Source organism: Lynx canadensis, chromosome F1, assembly GCF_007474595.2.
Source record: "Lynx canadensis isolate LIC74 chromosome F1, mLynCan4.pri.v2, whole genome shotgun sequence".
Classification (NCBI taxonomy): domain Eukaryota; kingdom Metazoa; phylum Chordata; class Mammalia; order Carnivora; family Felidae; genus Lynx; species Lynx canadensis.
In genome coordinates, this window is record NC_044319.2 from 139,336 (window position 1) to 158,229 (window position 18,894).

At 39.6% G+C, this 18,894-nt stretch overlaps 1 protein-coding gene and 1 long non-coding RNA gene across 2 annotated transcripts in view; one reads left to right on the top strand and one right to left on the bottom strand.

Moving 5' to 3' along the window:
- Window positions 1–18,055, top strand: part of LOC115505017 (ankyrin repeat domain-containing protein 26-like) — a 56,215-nt gene extending 38,160 nt beyond the window's left edge. The window contains exons 12-15 of the mRNA XM_032591863.1: window positions 11,592–11,898; window positions 12,434–12,648; window positions 13,890–14,118; window positions 17,969–18,055. Coding sequence (XP_032447754.1) covers window positions 11,592–11,898; window positions 12,434–12,648; window positions 13,890–14,118; window positions 17,969–18,031 — 814 coding nt within the window. The 3' untranslated portion in view covers window positions 18,032–18,055. The remainder of the gene's footprint in view (window positions 1–11,591; window positions 11,899–12,433; window positions 12,649–13,889; window positions 14,119–17,968) is intronic.
- LOC115505021 lies at window positions 9,998–10,598 on the bottom strand. The gene is made up of 2 exons (XR_003965886.1): window positions 10,524–10,598; window positions 9,998–10,347 (listed from the first exon to the last, which is right to left on the bottom strand). It is a non-coding gene; the product is annotated as an uncharacterized LOC115505021 (long non-coding RNA).
- Window positions 18,056–18,894: the final 839 nt, after the last annotated feature.

The window sequence follows — 18,894 nt, forward strand, 5'->3', positions numbered from 1 at the left end:
TATCCTACATACAAATCCCTTAGCAGATATGGGATTTTCAGGTATTTTCTCCTATTTAGTCACTTGCCTTTTCACTTTCTTGATGGTGATATTTGAAGCATAGTAGTTTTTAATTTTGGTGAAGTAAACTTAATCTGCTTTTGTCTTTTGGTGTCACGTCTAAGAAATCCTTGCCAAATCCAGTCACAAACATATACACGGAAGCTTTTTTCTAAGAGTTTTATCATTTTAGCTCTTAGATTTTAAGTTAATTTTGTGTATATGCTATGGGGTAGAGGTCTGATTTTATTACTTTGCATGTGGATATCCATTTGTCCCAGTACCGTTTGCTACAAAGACTATTCTTATTCCATTTAATTGTCTGGCACCCTTGTGGAAAATCAGTTCACTATAATGTGAGAGTTTATTTTTATATTCTCAATGTTAATACATTGATCTATATGTCTGTCCTTATGCCAGCACCATATCAAATTTTATGAAAACTTTTTCCTAGTTATCTTGCAAATTACCAGTCACTTGTGTAATAATGAAAAGTCAATGTAGTAGAACTTAACTTTGCTCCTATAGAGATTTTTGCTTCTTGAAGGACCCTTTCGCCAGCCTATGCCTTGCTGACCCCATGACTCAATGTGAAGTCAGGCTCAAAAAGATAAAATGCTCTTTCTTTAGTGTGTTCAGACTTTTATTTACTTACTTACTTACTTACTTATATATCTTTTTAGAGCATGCTCAAACAGGACGAGGGGGTGTGTGGGGAGAGAGAGAGAGAGAGAGAGAGAGAGAGAGGGAGAGAGAGAGAGAGAGGAGAGAGAATTTTTAGCAGGCTTCACACTTAGTGTGGAGGCTGACAGGGGTCTTGATCCCATGACCCTGGGATCATGACCTGAGAGGTTGAGGCTCAACTGACTGAGCCACCCAGGTTCCCCACCTGTGCAAACTTTTAGTGTCTCAGTCAGTGCTGCCCACTTTCATTTCCATCAAATCTTGGCCATAGGATCTCTTGACTCAGTCTACCGTTTACTTCATTATATTTTATTATCTCATTATAATGCATAGACTCATCCATAGTTTTCACCATCTAGGAAGGAAAAGATTAACTCTGGGCTATTCCTCTTTCCTGTTAAGCAATCTTGCTAATCCATCATCTTGCAATTCACAATGAAATCCTCTTCTGACCTGGTTCTTGTGTGTAACACTGGTGTTAATCCTGTTCTTGGCACAGATCCTACATTCTTGGAAAACACAGTAGCCTGTATCCCCTTCTTTCACTTAAATAGAAAGATATGCATAGCTATACGTTATAGCTCAGCATATAATTAATGGAATAAACATTACATCATTCAAATAATACAGCTGTACAAAGTGAAGTAGTATTAAGTTGATTTATCAGAAACAAATAGTAGATTGGTAATTTGAATGACAAATTTTTGAAGCCAACTTGTATGACATGGAGAAGCATTGTGGGACAACACAAAGATGAAATGGTCTTACCTCCCCACACAAACAAGGTTGGAGTAAGGTAAAGGAGAATGTGCAGTTAATTTAAGTAGTGCCAAAGGACAGTACATTTGTTTTGCTACTGAAAAGATGAAAAATGATTCCATAACAGTCTCTTTATTTCCTCACTGAGGAAAGGAGAATGAAGATTGAGTATTCAATGGATTAAAAAATACTCAAAGCTGCCTATTTCCTTTAATTGAAATCAGATCAAAGGCCCAATTTTGGTTATCAAATTGACTCTTTCTAGTTTTTCAACTATTGTGCTTCAAATCGTATGTCTCTGTGCTTCTGCCTTAACTTGAGGGGAAATTCTAAAGAGGCATTCCTGCCTACTTGTAAGAATTGTTGAAATTGAAGGGAATCTTAGCAAAAGATCTTAGAGACAGGAAGATGGCAGAGGAGTAGGAGGACTCTAGGCTTGCCTCATCCCACGAATAGAACTAGATAACAGTCAGCTCACCCTAAATACCCCAGAAATCGACCTGAAGACTGACAGAACAAACTCCACAACAAAAGGGAGAAAAGAGGCCACATCAAAGAAGGTCCTTGATTCAGAAGTGTCGCCTAGAAGAGAAACATATCCTGGGCTGCTGCAGAGGGGAGGGAGTCGAGGTTGTGGTAAGGTGAGAGAGAGGAAACACACAGGGGAATGCACAAAGAGAACATATCCCCATACCCACTGGCTTGGAAAACAAGAGGGGCTGCATTTCGTGAGTTCTTGCAACCAGTAGTGCTTAAAGTCTGGAGTTTTAAAGGGCATCCGGTTTAGATGGGTTAGAGCCCTGAGGTACTGCACTGCTCATGGACAGAGGGCAGGCAAACAACGTGGGAGCATACAGCATGGATACAGTGGTCTGAAGAGTGCCTGGGGCACACAGTGGGGAGATTATTTGCTCTTCTCAGAGCACATCCCTCAGAGGCAAAGTTCAGAGAGACCTGTCTGTAGGAACAAAGCCGCTGGGTGGCACCATCTCCTTCTCCTGCCCCTCACCACAAACATAAAGCCACCTGCAGGAAGCAGTGCATTGCTAACACTGGCTACCTAACTTGCTTACACCAAGCACCACCCCCTTGCACTCTGGTGGAACTACCTTTTTCAATCACTCTTGCTTGAGTTCCAGCACAGCAGACCCATCCCCCAGACCAAGACAAATGTCTGCCCACACCACATCTCCCAACCAGAGAGTTTCCCTTGGCCTCAGTTCCAGTAAAGGTGGTAACAGGTCTCATTTCATAAGCAGACCAGAGCACACCTAGTTAAAACTTGCTACATTCAGGCCAGGGACCAAACACTCACCAGACCAGGCAAGGAGAGCCTCTGCAGACGACTGGCCTGAAGGATAGCATAGCCAGAACACAACAGCAGAATACATGCAGCACACACTGGTGACACTCCCTGAAGTGCTAGACCCTGGGCATTACATGGCGTCTTTTTCCTAAGTCCATTACTTTCGGGAGCAGGTGACATAATTGGCTTCTCTAACACACAGAAGCTGGCAGATACTTAGACAAAATGAAAAGACAGAGGCATTTATCCCAAATGAAAGGACAGGATAAGGCCATGGCCAGAGACCTAAATGGGACAGATGTAAATCACACGCCTAATGGAGAATTTAAAACCATGATCATAAGGATATTCACTGGACTTTGGGAAAGAATGGAAGACATCCGAGAGACCCTTACCACAGACATAAAAGAGTTGAAGAATCAGAGATGAAGAGTGCAGTAAAAATGAACAGCAAGCTGGAAGAAGCAGAGGAACAAATTAATGACCTAGAAGACAAAGTAATGGAAAGCAGTGAAGCTGAAGAAGACAAAGAAGAATTATCCAATGCAAGAATAGACTTAAGGCACTCGGTGACTCCGTCAAATGTAAAAACACTAATATGATAGGAGTCCCAGAAGAAGAAGACAGAGAGAAGGGGACAGATAATTGATTTGAAGACACAATAACTGAAAAATTCCCTAATGTGGAGAAGGAAACAGACATCCAGATCCAGGAGGCACAGAGAACTTCCATCAAAATCAACACGCAAGACATGTTGTAATTAAATTTGCAAAATATACTGCTAACATCTTTTTTTTTTAGTGTTTTGTTTTTTGCTCTTGTTTTTTTTTTTTTTTATTTCCGTGACAGAATGCAGACACAAGCATGGGAGGGGGGGGAGAGAGAGAGAGAGAGAGAGAGAGAGAGAGAGAGAGAGAGAGAGAATCCCAAGCACTCTCTGTGCTGTCAGTGCATAGCCCACTGGAGGGCTTAAACCCACGAACTGCGAGGTCACGACTTGAGCTAAGATCAAGTCATGCTTCACCGACTGAGCCACACAGGCGCCCCACTGCTACAAATCTTAAAAGCAGCAAAACAAGTCATTCACTTCCAAGGGAAAACCCACAAGGCTAGCAGGAGATTTTTCAACAGAAACTTTGCAAAGCACAAGGATATAGCATGATATATTCAAAGTGTTGAATGAGAAAAATCTGCAGCCAAATATACTCTATCCAGTAAGGCTATCATTCATAATAGAAGGAGAGATAAAGAATTTCTCAGACAAACAAAAATGGAAGGAGTTTGTGACCACTAAATCAGCCTGTAAGAAACATTATCGGGGACTCTGAGTGAAAAGGAGAGATCAAAAGTGACAGTATAAAGACAGGAAATGTAAAAGCAGTAAAAATATATATTTCTGTAAAAAAAATCATCAAGGAATGCCCCCAAAAAGGATATACAATATAATAGCTTATCAAAACATGGGGAGGAGAAAAAAAATGAGCTCTAACTTAAGTGACCATCAACTTAATATAGACTGCTACACAGAGAAGAGGTGATATACAAATTAATGCTTATCATATACCAAAACCCACTAGTAAACATGCAAAGAATAAAGAGAAAGAAATCCAAATATATCCTTAAAGCAAATTAGAAAGACATCAACGAGAGAAAAACAATAAAGGATTTGAGAAAATCTCCAGAAACAACCACAAAACAAGTAGTAAAATGACAATAAATACATACCTGTCAATAATTGCTTTGGATATTAATGGAATAAACACTCCAACCAAAAGACCTAGGGTGACAGGATGGATTAAAAAACAAGACTCATCTGTATGCTGCCTATAAAAACCTCATTTTAGACATAAAGACACCTGCAGATTGAAAGTGAGGGGATGCTTGCACTGTTGGTGGTAATGCAAACTGGTGCAGCCGCTCTGGAAAACAGTGCGTAGGTTCCTCAAAACAATTGAAAATCGAACTACCCTACGACCCCTCAATAGCACTACTGGGAATTTATGCAAAGGATACAGGAGTGCTGATTCATAGGGGCACATGTACTCCAATGTCTATAGCAGTGCTTTCAACAATAGCCAAATTGTGGAAAGAGCCTAAATGCCCATCAACTGATGAATGGATAAAGCGATGTGGTTTATATATACACTGGAATACTACCTGGCAAGGAGAAAGAGTGAAATCGTGCTATCTCTTACAATGTGGATGGAACTGGAAGGTATTATGCTACATGAAATAAGTCACAGAAAGACATATATCATATGTTTTTGCTCATATGTGGAACTTGAGAAACTTAACAGAAGACCGTGGGGGAAGGGAAGGGGAAAAATAGTTACAAACAGAGAAGGAGAGGGGCAAACCATAGGAGACTCTTGAATGCAGAGAACAAATAGAGGGTTGATGGGGGGGGGGGTGGTGGATGAGAAGGGAAAGTGGGTGGTGGGCATTGAGGAGGGTACTTGTTGGGATGAGCCCTGGGTGTTGTCTATAAGTGATGAACCACGGGAATCTACCCCAAAAACCAAGAGCACACTGTACACACTGTATGTTAGCCAAGTTGACAATAAATTCTATTAAAAAAAAATGAAAGCGAGGGGATGGAGAAAAATTTATCACGTTAAAAGAAAAAATAGCGATACTTTTGTTAGACAAGAGTCCTTAAAACAAAGACTGTGGGGCACCTGGGTGCCTCAGTCATTTGAGCGACCGACTAGGTCTTGGCTCAGGTCATGATCTTATGGCTGGTGGCTTTGAGCCCCATGTTGGGCTCCAGGCTGACAGCATGGAGGCTGCTTGAAATTTTCTCTCCCCCTTTCTATGTCCCTTCCCAACTCTGTCTCTCTCAAAATACATAAACCACCAAAAACAAAGACTGTAGCAAGAGCCAAAGAATGCTACTATATCATAATAAAGGGTACAATCCAATAGGAAGATCTAACAATTGTAAATATTTATGCACCCACCATGAGAGCACTCAAGTACATAAAACAATAACCAACATAAAAGAACTAATTGATAATAAGACAGTAGTAGGGTACTTTAACACCCCATTTACATCAATAGATCTTAACAAAAAAATCACCAAAAAATACATCTTAACAGAAAATCACCAAAGAAACAGTGGCTTTGAGCCATACAGAGAAAGGCTCATACCATATGTGTTCACTTTTATGTGGATCCTGAGAAACTTAACAGGAACCCATGGGGGAGGGGAAGGAAAAAAAAAAGAGGTCAGAGTGGGAGAGAGCCAAAGCATAAGACACTCTTAAAAACTGAGAACAAACTGAGGGCGGAGGGGGGGGGGGAGGGAGTGGAGGGTGGGTGATGGGTATTGAGGAGGGCACCTGTTGGGATGAGCACTGGGTGTTGTATGGAAACCAATTTGACAATAAATTTCATATATTTTTAAAAAAAAGAAAAAGAAACAATGGCTTTGAATGACAGAGCGGACCAGATTGGACTTAAGAGATTTTTTTCAGAACGTTCCATCCTAAAACAGAATACACGTTGTTTTCAAGAGTACATGGAATATTCTCAAGAATGGATCACAAACAAAAAACAGGCCTTAATTATTAAAAACAATACATGCAGGTTAAAGAACGTGCTACTACACTGGAATGGGTTAAGCAGGAAATACAAGAAGAAATTTAAAAAAAAATACGTGTATACAAATGGAAATGATAAAAAAAAAAACAACAATGGTCTGAAACCTTTGAGATGCTGCAAAAGTGGTCCTAAGAGGGAAGTACATAGCAATATAAGCCTACTTCAAGAAGCAAGAAAAATTTCAAACAACCTAACCTTACACCTAAAGGAGCTAGAAAAAGAACAACAAATGAAGCCTGAAGCCAGCAGAAGAAAGCAAGTAATAATGATCAGAGCAGGGGGCCCTTGGGTGGCTTAACTGGTTAAGTGTCTGACTCTCGATTTTGGCTCAGGTCATGATCTCACAGTTGTGAGATCGAGCCCCGTGTTAGGCTCTCTGCTGGCAGCATGGAACCTGTCTGGGATTCTCTCTCTCCCTCTCTCTCTCCCTCTCTCTCTCTCTCTCTCTCTCTGCCCATCCCCCACTCATGTGTGGTCTCTCTCAAAATAAAATTTAAAAAAGAGATTAAAGCAGAAATGAATGATAGACAAACAAAAAACAGATAATACTAGAACAGATCAATGAAACCTTAGAGCTGGTTCTTTGTAAAAATTAAACTGATAAGGCATTAGCCAGAGTAATCAACAAGAAAATAGAAAAGACCAAAATAAATAAAACCACAAATATGAGAGGAGAAATACGAACCAACACCACAGAAATACAAACATTTATGAGAGAATATTGTGAAAAAATGTATGCCAACATGTTGGACAACTTAGAAGAAATGAATAAATTCATAGAAATATATAACTTACCAAACTAAAACAAGAAGAAATAGAAAATTTGAAAAAAATCAATGACCAGCAAGGAAACTGAATCCTGAATCAAAAAACTCTCAACAAACACAAGTCTAGGACTGGATGACTTCAGACGTAAATTTCAACATGTAAAGAAGAGCTAATACAAAAAAAAAAAAAGAAAAGGAAAGAAAAGAAAAAACAAAGTTTAACCTGTCCTTTTCAAATTGTTCCAGAAAAACATAAAAGGAAGGGAAACTTCCAAATTCATTCTATGCCAGCTATACCCTGATACCAAAACCAGATAAAGACACCACAGAGAGAATTACAGGCCAGCATCTCTGATGAACATGAAAAAATCTTCAACAAAATAAGCAAACTGAATCCAACAATACATTAAAAAATCATTCACCGGGGTCAGGGGCAGCTGGGTGGCTTAGTCAGGTAAGCATCCAACTTCAGCTCAGGTTATGATCTCATGGTCCGTCGGTTTGAGCCCAGTGTCAGGCTCTGTTGACAGCTTGGACCCTGGAGCCTATTTCAGATTCTGTATTTCCCTCTCTCTCTGTCCCTCCCCTGCTTGTGCTCCTTCTCAAAAATAATAAACATTAAAAAAAATCATTCACTATAACCAAATAGGATTTATCCCTGGTTTGCAGGGGTGGTTCAATATTTGCAATCAATGAATGTGATACCCTCATTAATTTTCAAAAAAGCATAAAAGTCAATTATTGCAATAGATGCAGAAAAAGAATTTGACAAACTATAACATCCATTCATGATACAAACCTCAGCAAAGTAGGCTTAGAGGAACCATACCTCAACATAATAAAGGCCATATATGGAAAATGAGCAGCTAATATGATCCTAACTGGGGAAAAACTGAGAAAAAAAACTTCTTAGATCTTGCTTCTAGTTATCTGCTTCTTCTCATTAGCACCATTGGTTGTTAATAAATTAATCTTAACATTTATTACATCCTACTTTAATGGAGACCGATTTCTCCTATACAGGTTTATGTGTCTTATCTCTTTTTTTTTCATCCACTTTTCAATGTATCATTTTTTTTTTTCTTAACAAACTCCCCAAAGGTTAGATTCTTTTGTTCACATATCTGTTAGGAAAAGTGTGGCCAGGACAGCTAGTCTCTGCCCTGCTCAGCTTCAGGTGGGGCAACTGAAAGGTTTGGGGTTGGATCCATTTGAAGATTTGTTCACTGACGTCTGGTGGTTGATGCTGGCTGTTGCCTGGGACTTCAGTTCAGGAGGTAGCAGAAACACTTAAACTGACACACCTAGACCCTCTTTGTGGCCTAGGCTTCCTCACTAGATGGGGAGCTAGATTCCAAGTTAGCAGCCTGAGATACAGAGCAAGGCAGAATCGCCTTTTGTCACCTAGACTTGGAATACACACAGGATCATAGTCACATATTCTGTTCATTAGGAGCAAGTCACTAAGGTTGTTCCATGGTCTTTTTTTTTAGTGGAATTAATATTTAAAACCTATGCACACCTTTAAAAAGCAGTATACTTTACCCACTGGCCACAAATGTTTGTATTCCTCCCACCTGAAAAATACATTCACTCCCCTCCCCCTCCAATACCTCCTGCAAGTCGCAGTTATCATGGCATCAGGTTCAGGGCTTGAGTCCAAGATCTTACCATCTTAATCAGGTGCAGTGGGGATAAGCTGCCTGGGTTATGGTATCTCAAGTATAGCCCCTTGAGTGCAAGTGTTCTCAATATGAGGACTTGAGAATGAAAGAGACAGTTATTTACCACTCACAAATGCAACATTCTAGTCAACTGCTGAGGACTCACCCATTCAGAAAAAGAAGATGGGAAGCACCCTAGTCCATAAGAGTTTTGAAATATAGCCTGATGCATGCTGTCAGTTCTTAAGTTAGGACTTAGTCCTAACCACGGGAATACTTTCTCCATGTCTTTTCCCTTTCTTTACTCCTTGAGCTCTTGGTTCCTTCCTTTTCATAAGGAATGACCTGTATTTGCAGCTGTTTTTTCATCCTGCTTCCTCCCTGTGGGACTTCTAAGACCCAAAGGCCTCTTTTCATTTTGCACTATTTGGCCCCTTTTAGTCCAAGGTAGCAAATAGCATGTTTGCTACAATAAATCTCTTACCTTTTTTAGTTTTCTGTAAATATTACTGGATTTCATGCCGTGTTTTAGCAAAGCGACCCTCCCAAGTCCTTTTGAGATAAGCTTTTCGCTTCAGGTTTCCTGTGAAGCTCTTATAGGACAATGCCTTTAAAATTCGTCTACTCTTGGGGCTCCTGGCTGGCTCAGTTGGTAGAGCATGTGACACTTGATCTCTGGGTGCTGAGTTTAAGCCCCATGTCGGGTGTGGAACCCACTTTAAAAAAAATCTTATAGTCTTAAGATCCTTAAAGCAATTGGAGGCATACCTTAAATCTTTCTGTTTTCCTGGTAGCACCCTGGAGTTTCTCTGAACCCAAAAGCCATTTCTTTATTTTAGCATTATTTGACAGTTCAACATGTAGAGAGGCTGTAAATGAGAAACAGATACTTGAACCCAGTAAGTCCTGGTTCCTTTCAGTTGCATAGTCTTTCTTTAGTTTCTCTTTCCTATCCGTTTTACTTTCAGGTATTTTGTAGCATGACTTCCCTTTCGTCCAGTGTCATTTTCTTCACTTGCTTAGAAACCCTTGCTGTCAGCCTCTTCACAGGCCATCAGGTTTCCACTAAGAGTCTTGTGGAGGCCCTTTTTGGGTCTCATTCTTACGCTTTTCTACATCTTTCCAGGTTCGACCTACCTCCTGGTTCAAAGGAAGTTTAGTTTTAGGTTTTTTTGAATAGCAGCACACCATTTTTAGTATCAGTATCTGTGGTAGTAATTTACTGCTGCATAATAAGCCACCTCAAAACCTAGTAGTTCAAAACAGCATTTCTCTTGTTCACCAATCTTTAGTTTAGGCAAAGCAGAGTAGGGCAACTCATTTCTTCTTCATTTGGCATCAGCTGGCATAACTGGAAGCTGGAGACTAGAATCATCTAAAGGCTTGTTCACGCACGTGTTTGGCTGTTGAGGCTGGCCTTTGGCTAGGACGTTGGCTAGTCTCAGCTGGAGTATCTACATGAAGACTCACTAGGTAGCCTGGGATTCCTCACCACGTGGTGGCTGCGTTCTAAGGGTGAGCTTCCCTAGAGAAAGAAAGTCAGAAGGAAGCTGTATCACATTTTCTAAGCTGGCCTTAAAAATCACAGCAGTTCTGCATATTCTGTTCACGAGAAACCAGTTACTGAAGCCAGCATATATTTAAGGGGAGGGATTTTCACAGAAGTATCAACGAATTTATAAAACCACCACATCCACTCACCTTGTCTTACCAATCATATAGAATGGATGGAAGTCGTTCCCAACTCAGCATCACTGAAACTCCAGCCAGTTTTGTTGTGGTTGTTTTTGTTTAGTATGATCTCTTATTTTCTAGAAAGTAACAAAGGATTACAAGATAACAGTATTGAATTAAAAATTTTTTTTTGCCTCAAAAACATATTGGATCATCCAATTCAAGTTTTATACTGGGAGATGTGATTTCTTAACACACCCTGGAGAATCATTTCTCCTGGGAATGTACTTCAAATTAACATAAAACATTTGCAGCTCAGAAACAGGCCATGGCGTTAGAATCATTACTTATAGATTCATGAATTAGAGTCTTATTTCCAGAGTCTTATCTTGGGACGTATTTTTTGACTTGGGCATACATAAGTCAATATGATATTGCTAAAACTTCTTTAAAAGTTATGGAGTGTTAAGATGGGGGAAGGGCTAAGAGACTTTCTCCTAAGAGGGAACTTATTTTATGAAAGAAAGATATGAAAAAAATCATAGAAAAATAAAAGTATAGAATCAAGTGCAAATGTTGTGTAGTAAAGAGAATGATGGCAAAGATCTATTTCAGTAACACCCGATGGCTTTAACTTGGGTGTTGATTTTCTGAGTTAAGGTTCCACATTCTAAGAGAGGTAACATTTTATTGCAAATGAGTTTATTTAAAAATTTGAGTGCCTGGCTGGCTCAGTTACTCTTGATCTTGAGATTGTGAGTTCAAACATCACACTGGGCGTAGAGATTGCTTAAAATCTGGAAAAAAAAATTTTTTTTTTTAAACGTTTATTTATTTATTTTTTGGGACAGAGAGAGACAGAGCATGAACGGGGGAGGGGCAGAGAGAGAGGGAGACACAGAATCGGGAACAGGCTCCAGGCTCTGAGCCATCAGCCCAGAGCCTGACGCGGGGCTCGAACTCACGGACCGTGAGATCGTGACCTGGCTGAAGTCGGACGCTTAACCGACTGCGCCACCCAGGCGCCCCTGGAAAAAAAATTTTTTTTCATAGTAGTTTTGAGTTAGACTCTTTTCACTCCCTTCCAAACTATAGTGTTTTATTCATGCAGGCTGATGTCCTTACAACAGAACTGGAAACTACATCTTCAAAATGTCTACACCTGGATGCAAAAAATCAAGTTCTTCAACAAGAGTTATTATCAATGAAAGCTTTTGAAGAAGAACGTGAAAAACTAGAGAGCAATAACAAGAAGTTACAGCAAGAAGTAGTAAAATTGAAACAATTTATGGAAATGAATATGGTAGAACGCAGTCAAGTGGAGCAGTATAAACGGGAGATTGAAGAAAGAGCACGACTGGACATAGAAGAAAAATTACACGAAGTCAACCTGTTTTTACAGGTTAATTGATTGATCTGTAATGTGCTTTAATTCATTTCACTGCAAATTACATTTTGGATAGATGTATTGTAGGGGTTTCCTCTACTTGCTTTATGGTAATTTGTAGATTTCTGGAGGCATTTGTTCCTCCCTTTAAAGATTTCAGTTTTCATCATTATTCCTACTAAATCGAGAGGATAAGAAAAAATGATGATTTAAACAACTAGTCTCACTATGAAGAGGAAAAGAAAAATTATGATTTAAAAATTGCACTGTACTTGGATTATTCTTAAGTTTATTGTTGACTTTTAAAATTTTGTCATTGATTCTACTATTTGAATTATCAGATTGCGTGAATACTAATACAAGAATGATTGAACTTTAATTTTATAAATCATATTTAATTTGGTTGACATTGATGATAAATATTTTATACTTGAGCTTTTTTTTCATTTAAAATTGCTCTCTGAATCATTGACTCAGAACTAAAGGAAACAGGTATAATTAATTATTCAGATTATAGCTATTTTAAAACTATCCTGTTAATTTGCTTTAGGCACAAGCAGCAGCTCGAGAAAACTTGGACCAGTTAAGAGAAAATGCTCATGCTTCAACGAGAAGTCAAATGGAACTTAGAATTAAAGATCTGGAATCTCAGGTCTCTACAATGAAGACTTCTCAAGGTTCGACTAAAACAGAGTTGGAAACCTACAGGCAACTCTACCTAGAAGAATTAAAAGTTAGAAAGTCCTTGAGAAATAAGCTGAATAGGTAAGTCAAAAGAGAATCATAGACAAGAAATTTAGCTTATTAATTTGCCTCTAAAGCATAATTTCTGTGGAGCCAAGATCATGAGATGAGTAGGAAGTGAAAGCCAACTAGATCGTGTCATTTTGGAAAATGAGGTTTCTAAGTGAACTTACCTTTGAAATGTTAGTCCAGGACAGTTTGCATCCCTCTTTTTTTCGCTTTTACAGGACCTCTTCCCCCACCCCACCCCCGCACCCCCCGCTCCGTGTATTTTCCATTGATCGGATCTGCTAGTCTTTAAGTGCATTGTTTGAAGCTTTCTCATTTAGAAGCATATTAGTATAAAATTGCTTGTCAGAATTACCCTAAATAGAAATGTCGATGAGTTTCTTTTTGGAAGATTACATCTTTAACCTAAAAGGTCAAGTACTACTACTACTCATCCTGGCAGCTTGGTACATTTATTCTCTTGATTGTGATCTTTGGTATGATTCCTAGAGTGGGCCTTGAGAAAAACTATCCTTTATGCTTTTTCTACTTTACATAAAGGCATACATATGGTGAAATACAGAAAGACTCACACAGGGCTGAAGGGTAGTATAATTCCCAAAGTGGCTAAAAAGAGCACCATGGTGGGAGGGAGGCCTGTGGAAGACTGAAGACAGAAAGGGCAGATTCTGCCTCCAGTGCCTTGGTAACTGTTATAAGCTAATTGCCTCTGTAGCTGTTTTAGTTCTTTCTGATCACACCTCTGCCATCTACTATCTCCCCTAGAGATTGTTGTTCTCAATGATTCCTCAGTGTCAAATGCTCAGTTTCTTTGAGATAAAAAGTGAAATGTACAAGAGTGGTGAAAGCAAACGCTTGAAAATGTCTTTGAGGGATGGTTTAGTTTTACATCTGTAAACAGGTTTACTAAATATAAGTATGTATATATAATGGCATCCTGAAGGATCCTGTCAGTACAGCCATTCCAGAAGACAGCAAGTATTATTTGTTAACCCATGTACATCACTGATAGCCACTTCTCTCCCTTCCCTAATTTGAATTGTTAGTTAGGAATCCCCCTGGAAACAAAAGTATTTCTTTAGAACAATTTTAAAAGTATAATTTTAGATAGTAGGTGTGCTCTGTCACATGTTCAGTGTTAAAACACTGTTCAATGGCAAATGCTATTTACTATTATGGAAACTTAAAAAAATGTATGTCATTTAGGAATGATTTAGGGAAAAAAATGTATTTGTGTTTTTTAATCTTCACAGGACTAATGAGAGACTGTCAGAGAGCAATACAAAACTTGTTGTGGAGAGACAGCAGCACCAAACTTTACTCAGGACCCTTACTATGAGCCCAGGCCTGGAACCACCTTATTGTGGACATTTTGAAAATAATTTAGTGCTCAATGGAAACCTTACTCCAAGAGGAAACTTAGTGATTCCTACCTTAAACCCACGGCTGTCATATGACGACAGGGAGACTTCCTTGTGGAAGGTTAGTTATATTATCTGTTTTACTTGGGGTTTCAGATATCTGATATAGTTGTTGCTTTTAATTTGGTGAATTATGAGTTGTTTAAGTAACCAATACATACGAAGTAAAAGTCATAATTATACATGCTAAGAAAGAACTGAGCTTAATTTTATATATATTAGTCCCTTGATCTCTCATTTCTAAGAGATACTTATTTTTATTTTATTTTACCGAGAGAATGAGTGAGTGCATGCAGGGGAGGGGCAAAAGGAGAGGGAGAAAGAGAATCCCAAGCAGGTTTCATGCTCAGCACAGTGCCAAATGTGGTGCTCAGTCTCAAAACCATGAGATCATGACCTGAGTCAAAATCAAGATTTGGACACTAAAAACAACTGAGCCACCAGATGCGCCACAAGAGACACCTAGCATTAACTGTATTCAGTAAATATAACTAAACTGACCCATGTAAAATTTCCTGAAAAGCTTTCATTTAAATTTGATTTTAGAAAGTAAATGTTATTGCCTGCTAACCACAAGCATACGTAGATGCTTGGACTTATTTTCAGTTGGCAGTAGTTCATAAACATTTGAAAGTTTTGTTATAATCCAGTTTTTGCACCCCTGTATGTCAGTGAATGATCGTCCTCCAAACACTTAACGACATATGAATGTTTACTATTGAAAAGAATCCAGGGGGGGTGCCTGGGTGGCTCAGTCAGTTCAGCGTCTAACTCTTGATCTCAGCTCAGGTTTTGATCTCAGGGTCATGAGTTCAAGTCCTGCATTGGGCTCTATGCTAAGCATGGAGGCTACTTTAAAAAAAAAAAGAATCCATGGTAAGTCCTTTTTATGAATTAAATCAACTTGTAACACTAAAAAGGTTAATTTCTATTTTCAGTTAAAGTTTTGCTATTTTCTTACACGAGAATACATCTTTAATTGCTTTCTTAATTATGGCACTCTTTTTTCTTTTTCCTTTTTTTTTTTTTTTACTTACAGCACCTTGTTTCAATTTTTATAAACTATCTTGCTGAGCGATTGTAGAGCATTTTATAAACAGCTAAATCAAGCAAATATTTGAATTTTTAAAATGAAGCTTTTTTTCCTTCTAATGTGTTCTTTGCCCGTTTCTCTTTTCTTTTTCTGGAACCCCTTGAATGCAAGTATTACTACACTGGATGTTGTCCCACAGGTCCCTTAACCTAGCCTCATTTTTAAAATTCTTTTTTTTTTATTTTTGGCTTGGATGATTTCTACTACCCTGTCTTGCAAATTGTTGATCTGTTCTTCTGCATCTTCTTATCTGCTGTTGATTCCCTCTAGTGTATTTGTCATTTCTGTTATTGTATCCTTCAGCTCTGATTGGTTCTTTTTTATATTTTCTATCTCTTTGTTGATGTTATCACTGGATCCATTCATTCTTCTCCCAAGTTCACTGAGCATCTTTATGACCGTTACCTTGAACTCTTTATGAGGTACATTACTTATCTCTGTTTCACTTAGTTTTTTTTCTTAGGTTTTGTCATGTTCTTTCATTTGGAATGTACTCCTCTGTGTCCTCAGTTTGTCTGACTTTCTATGTTTGTTCCTAAAATGGTTCCTTTCAACTTTTTCTCTCTTTCGAGTGGGTGTTGCTTTTGAACAATGTACATTAGTTATGAAGTCAAGGAAGAAGAGAATGTTTCTGTAAGTGTTGTCTAGTCATTTTTCTCGGTGGAGCTGTGACAGGTGACACTGGGTAGGTGGCAAGTAACCCTGCTCTTCTCTTTCTAAATTCAGAACACAGGAGACAGGGAGATGGAGAGAAAATTAGTAGCTTTATTACTAATACACACTAACAAATTGGAGGATATGATTTAGGTTATGTTAGCCACATTGGGCTTCCTCCCAAATTGTGCACTTCCCCACACAGTTGTAAATTGAGGAAACAAATGCATGACACCCACCCCGGGGGCAGGGTGCTTACCACAGAGCTGAGAGCAGACCCAAATACATGTTACTGTGGGCAGGCACATCTTTTCAAAGAGGAGATTCAGAAACACATAAGCACTGCTTAGCTCCTTCTCCCAAATTCACCCGTTAGGTAAGTCTCCCTCCCCGTCGGGAGGGAGAGAGAGATAAGTCCACATGTGAGAAGTGAAGATTCACCTATAATTTCCGACTGGATTTAAATGATTAATAAAGTCAATTGTGTCTTTTGTACATACCAACGAATGATGAGAGGTTAGGCAGAAGCATGCTAGATGGGAAAGAGAAATCTGTGTTGGGTTTTAAATTTTACTATAAATAACCACACCATGGGTTCACTCATTTGTTGATTGATTTCGATAAACCAAATTTTCTTTGGAAGGAATAAATAATGCTTTCAGGAAGAATTTCCTCAGTTTCAGCTTGTTTGCTTCACCTAAAGATTTTCTCTTTCAAGTTCTCTGTCCTGTGGTTTAAAAAAGTTGTGCTTGGGGGGGCGCCTGGGTGGCGCAGTCGGTTAAGCGGCCGACTTCGGCTCAGGTCATGATCTCGCGGTCCGTGAGTTCAAGCCCCGCATCGGGCTCTGTGCTGACAGGTCAGAGCCTGGAGCCTGTTTCAGATTCTTTGTCTCCCTCTCTCTGACCCTCCCCCATTCATGCTCTGTCTCTCTCTGTCTCAAAAGTAAATAAACGTTAAAAAAAATTTAAAAAAAGTTGTGCTTAAAAATTGACTGCTACTAAAAGAAGTTAACATAATTTCTGTTCCTTTATTTTCATTCATGAATTTAAAATTTGTAATTTAGTTAGAGAGCTACTATTGTGTACCTCATACCTAAGCATTACTGAGCCACATGACAAAGTTTTATGTATTCATTTTCTCTGAGTTATACTTAAAATACACGTATTTTTCCTGACTATGAGGAAGTAACTGGCATAGAACTCTAGGCTTGGTAAGACCACAAGTGTATTCCTGGTCTGCATCTACTTGGTTTCATGACATCAGGCAAAGTACACTCTCTCTGAGCTAAACAGTGAGTTTTGAGACACTTCGTGTGGGCAGGAGAGATTGGGGTGTCGCCATTTCTCTCCCCATGACCAACATCGTGGGGCTTCAGGGAATGGACAGTGAGCCTCCGTGGAGGCAGGCCCATTACACCAAACCCTGGCTCTCTGTGCCTCGTAACTGCTTCTCTATAGGAGTGAGACTGACACTGATGGGACCAGACAGCCCCTCGTCTAGAGCAGCACAGCCACCAGTCCCAGGCACCAATAGACAACTCTCCTCCGGTTTTGTTTGTTTGTTTGTTTGTTTTCATTTGAGTTATTATTCTTTTGTCTTTCCTTTTCTTTTTTACTGTTTATTTCTTTATTTGGAGAGAGAGAGAGTGAGTGATCAAGCAGAAGACATGCAGAGAGAGGGAGAAAGAGAGAATCCGAGCAGGATCCATGCTCTCACAGCAGGACCTGATGGGGGTTTGGAACCCACCAACAGCGACAACGTGACGTGAGCCAAATTCAAGAGTCGGACGCTTCATCAAATGAGCCGCCCAGGCGCCCATCTTTTCTTTCCTTTTCTGTCCCTTTCTCCTCTTTTTCCCTTTTTTGTCTTTCTACTCTCCTCTTTCCTCTTCTCCCGTTAGAATCAGCCTAGTAGTCTCGAGTTGATTTTCAGTCAAAGCTAATTATATATATTTTTTCTCTTTGTTCCTCTGTTCTGGTTCTTTGTTTGTTTGATCGGGCATTTTCTCTATACTTTTCCAGATCTCCTTCATTTGCCTCCCTCTCTTTCTACATTAAGCCCTATAGCTCCTTTGAGTCACTGCCTGGTCTTTTTTTCCACTCCTGTCACTTCTCTCTTTGTTTGGGCTAAGGATACTTCACCACCTTCTTCTCCTTTTTTCCAGGATTACTTCAACAAACAAATCAAAGCACACCTGGTGGAAGGCTCAAACCGCCACTCCAAGTAGCGAGAAAAGCAGCCAAAGACGCACCAAAAGAGTGCACACAACACACTCCAAAAACATTTGTTCAACTGCCAGGCCCTGGACCGTGTAGGAGCTCTTTTTAATATAGTAGTACTCGCAGGTGTGGGACACAGAACAAGCTATTAACACACATAAAGGGCAGGGCGCCTGGGTGGCACAGTCGGTTAAGCGTCCGACTTCAGCCAGGTCACGATCTCGCGGTCCGTGAGTTCGAGCCCCGCGTCAGGCTCTGGGCTGATGGCTCAGAGCCTGGAGCCTGTTTCCGATTCTGTGTCTCCCTCTCTCTCTGCCCCTCCCCCGTTCATGCTCTGTCTCTCTCTGTCCCAACAATAATAAACGTTGAAAAACAAAAATTAAAAAAAAAAAAACACATAAAGGGCAGGAATCTAGCCAAAACGACGAAATCGAAGAATTCTCCTCAAAAAAAATTCCGGGAAGAAAGGACAGCCAGAGAAGTGCTCAAAAGACACAGAAACAATATATGTGAGCACATTGTTGGAATGACACTCATAAGACGCATAGTTGCGCTTGAAACCACGCACAGAAGACAGCAGACAATCTCCTGCTTCAGAGATCAAGGACCTAAGGAATCATCACGATGAACGCTGAAAATGAAATGTAAAGGAGATACAAAATAAACTAGATGCAGTGACAGCAAGGATGGGAGAAGAAGCAGACAGAATCGGTGAAACAGAAGATATGGACAAAGATGAAGCAGAGAAAGGAAAGAAAGGAAATTACTAGACCACGAGGCAGGTACCAGAGATCTAATTGATTCAGTAAGACAAAATAATAGCTACATCATAGGAGTCCCAGAAGAAGAAGAGTGAGAGAAAGGGGCAGGT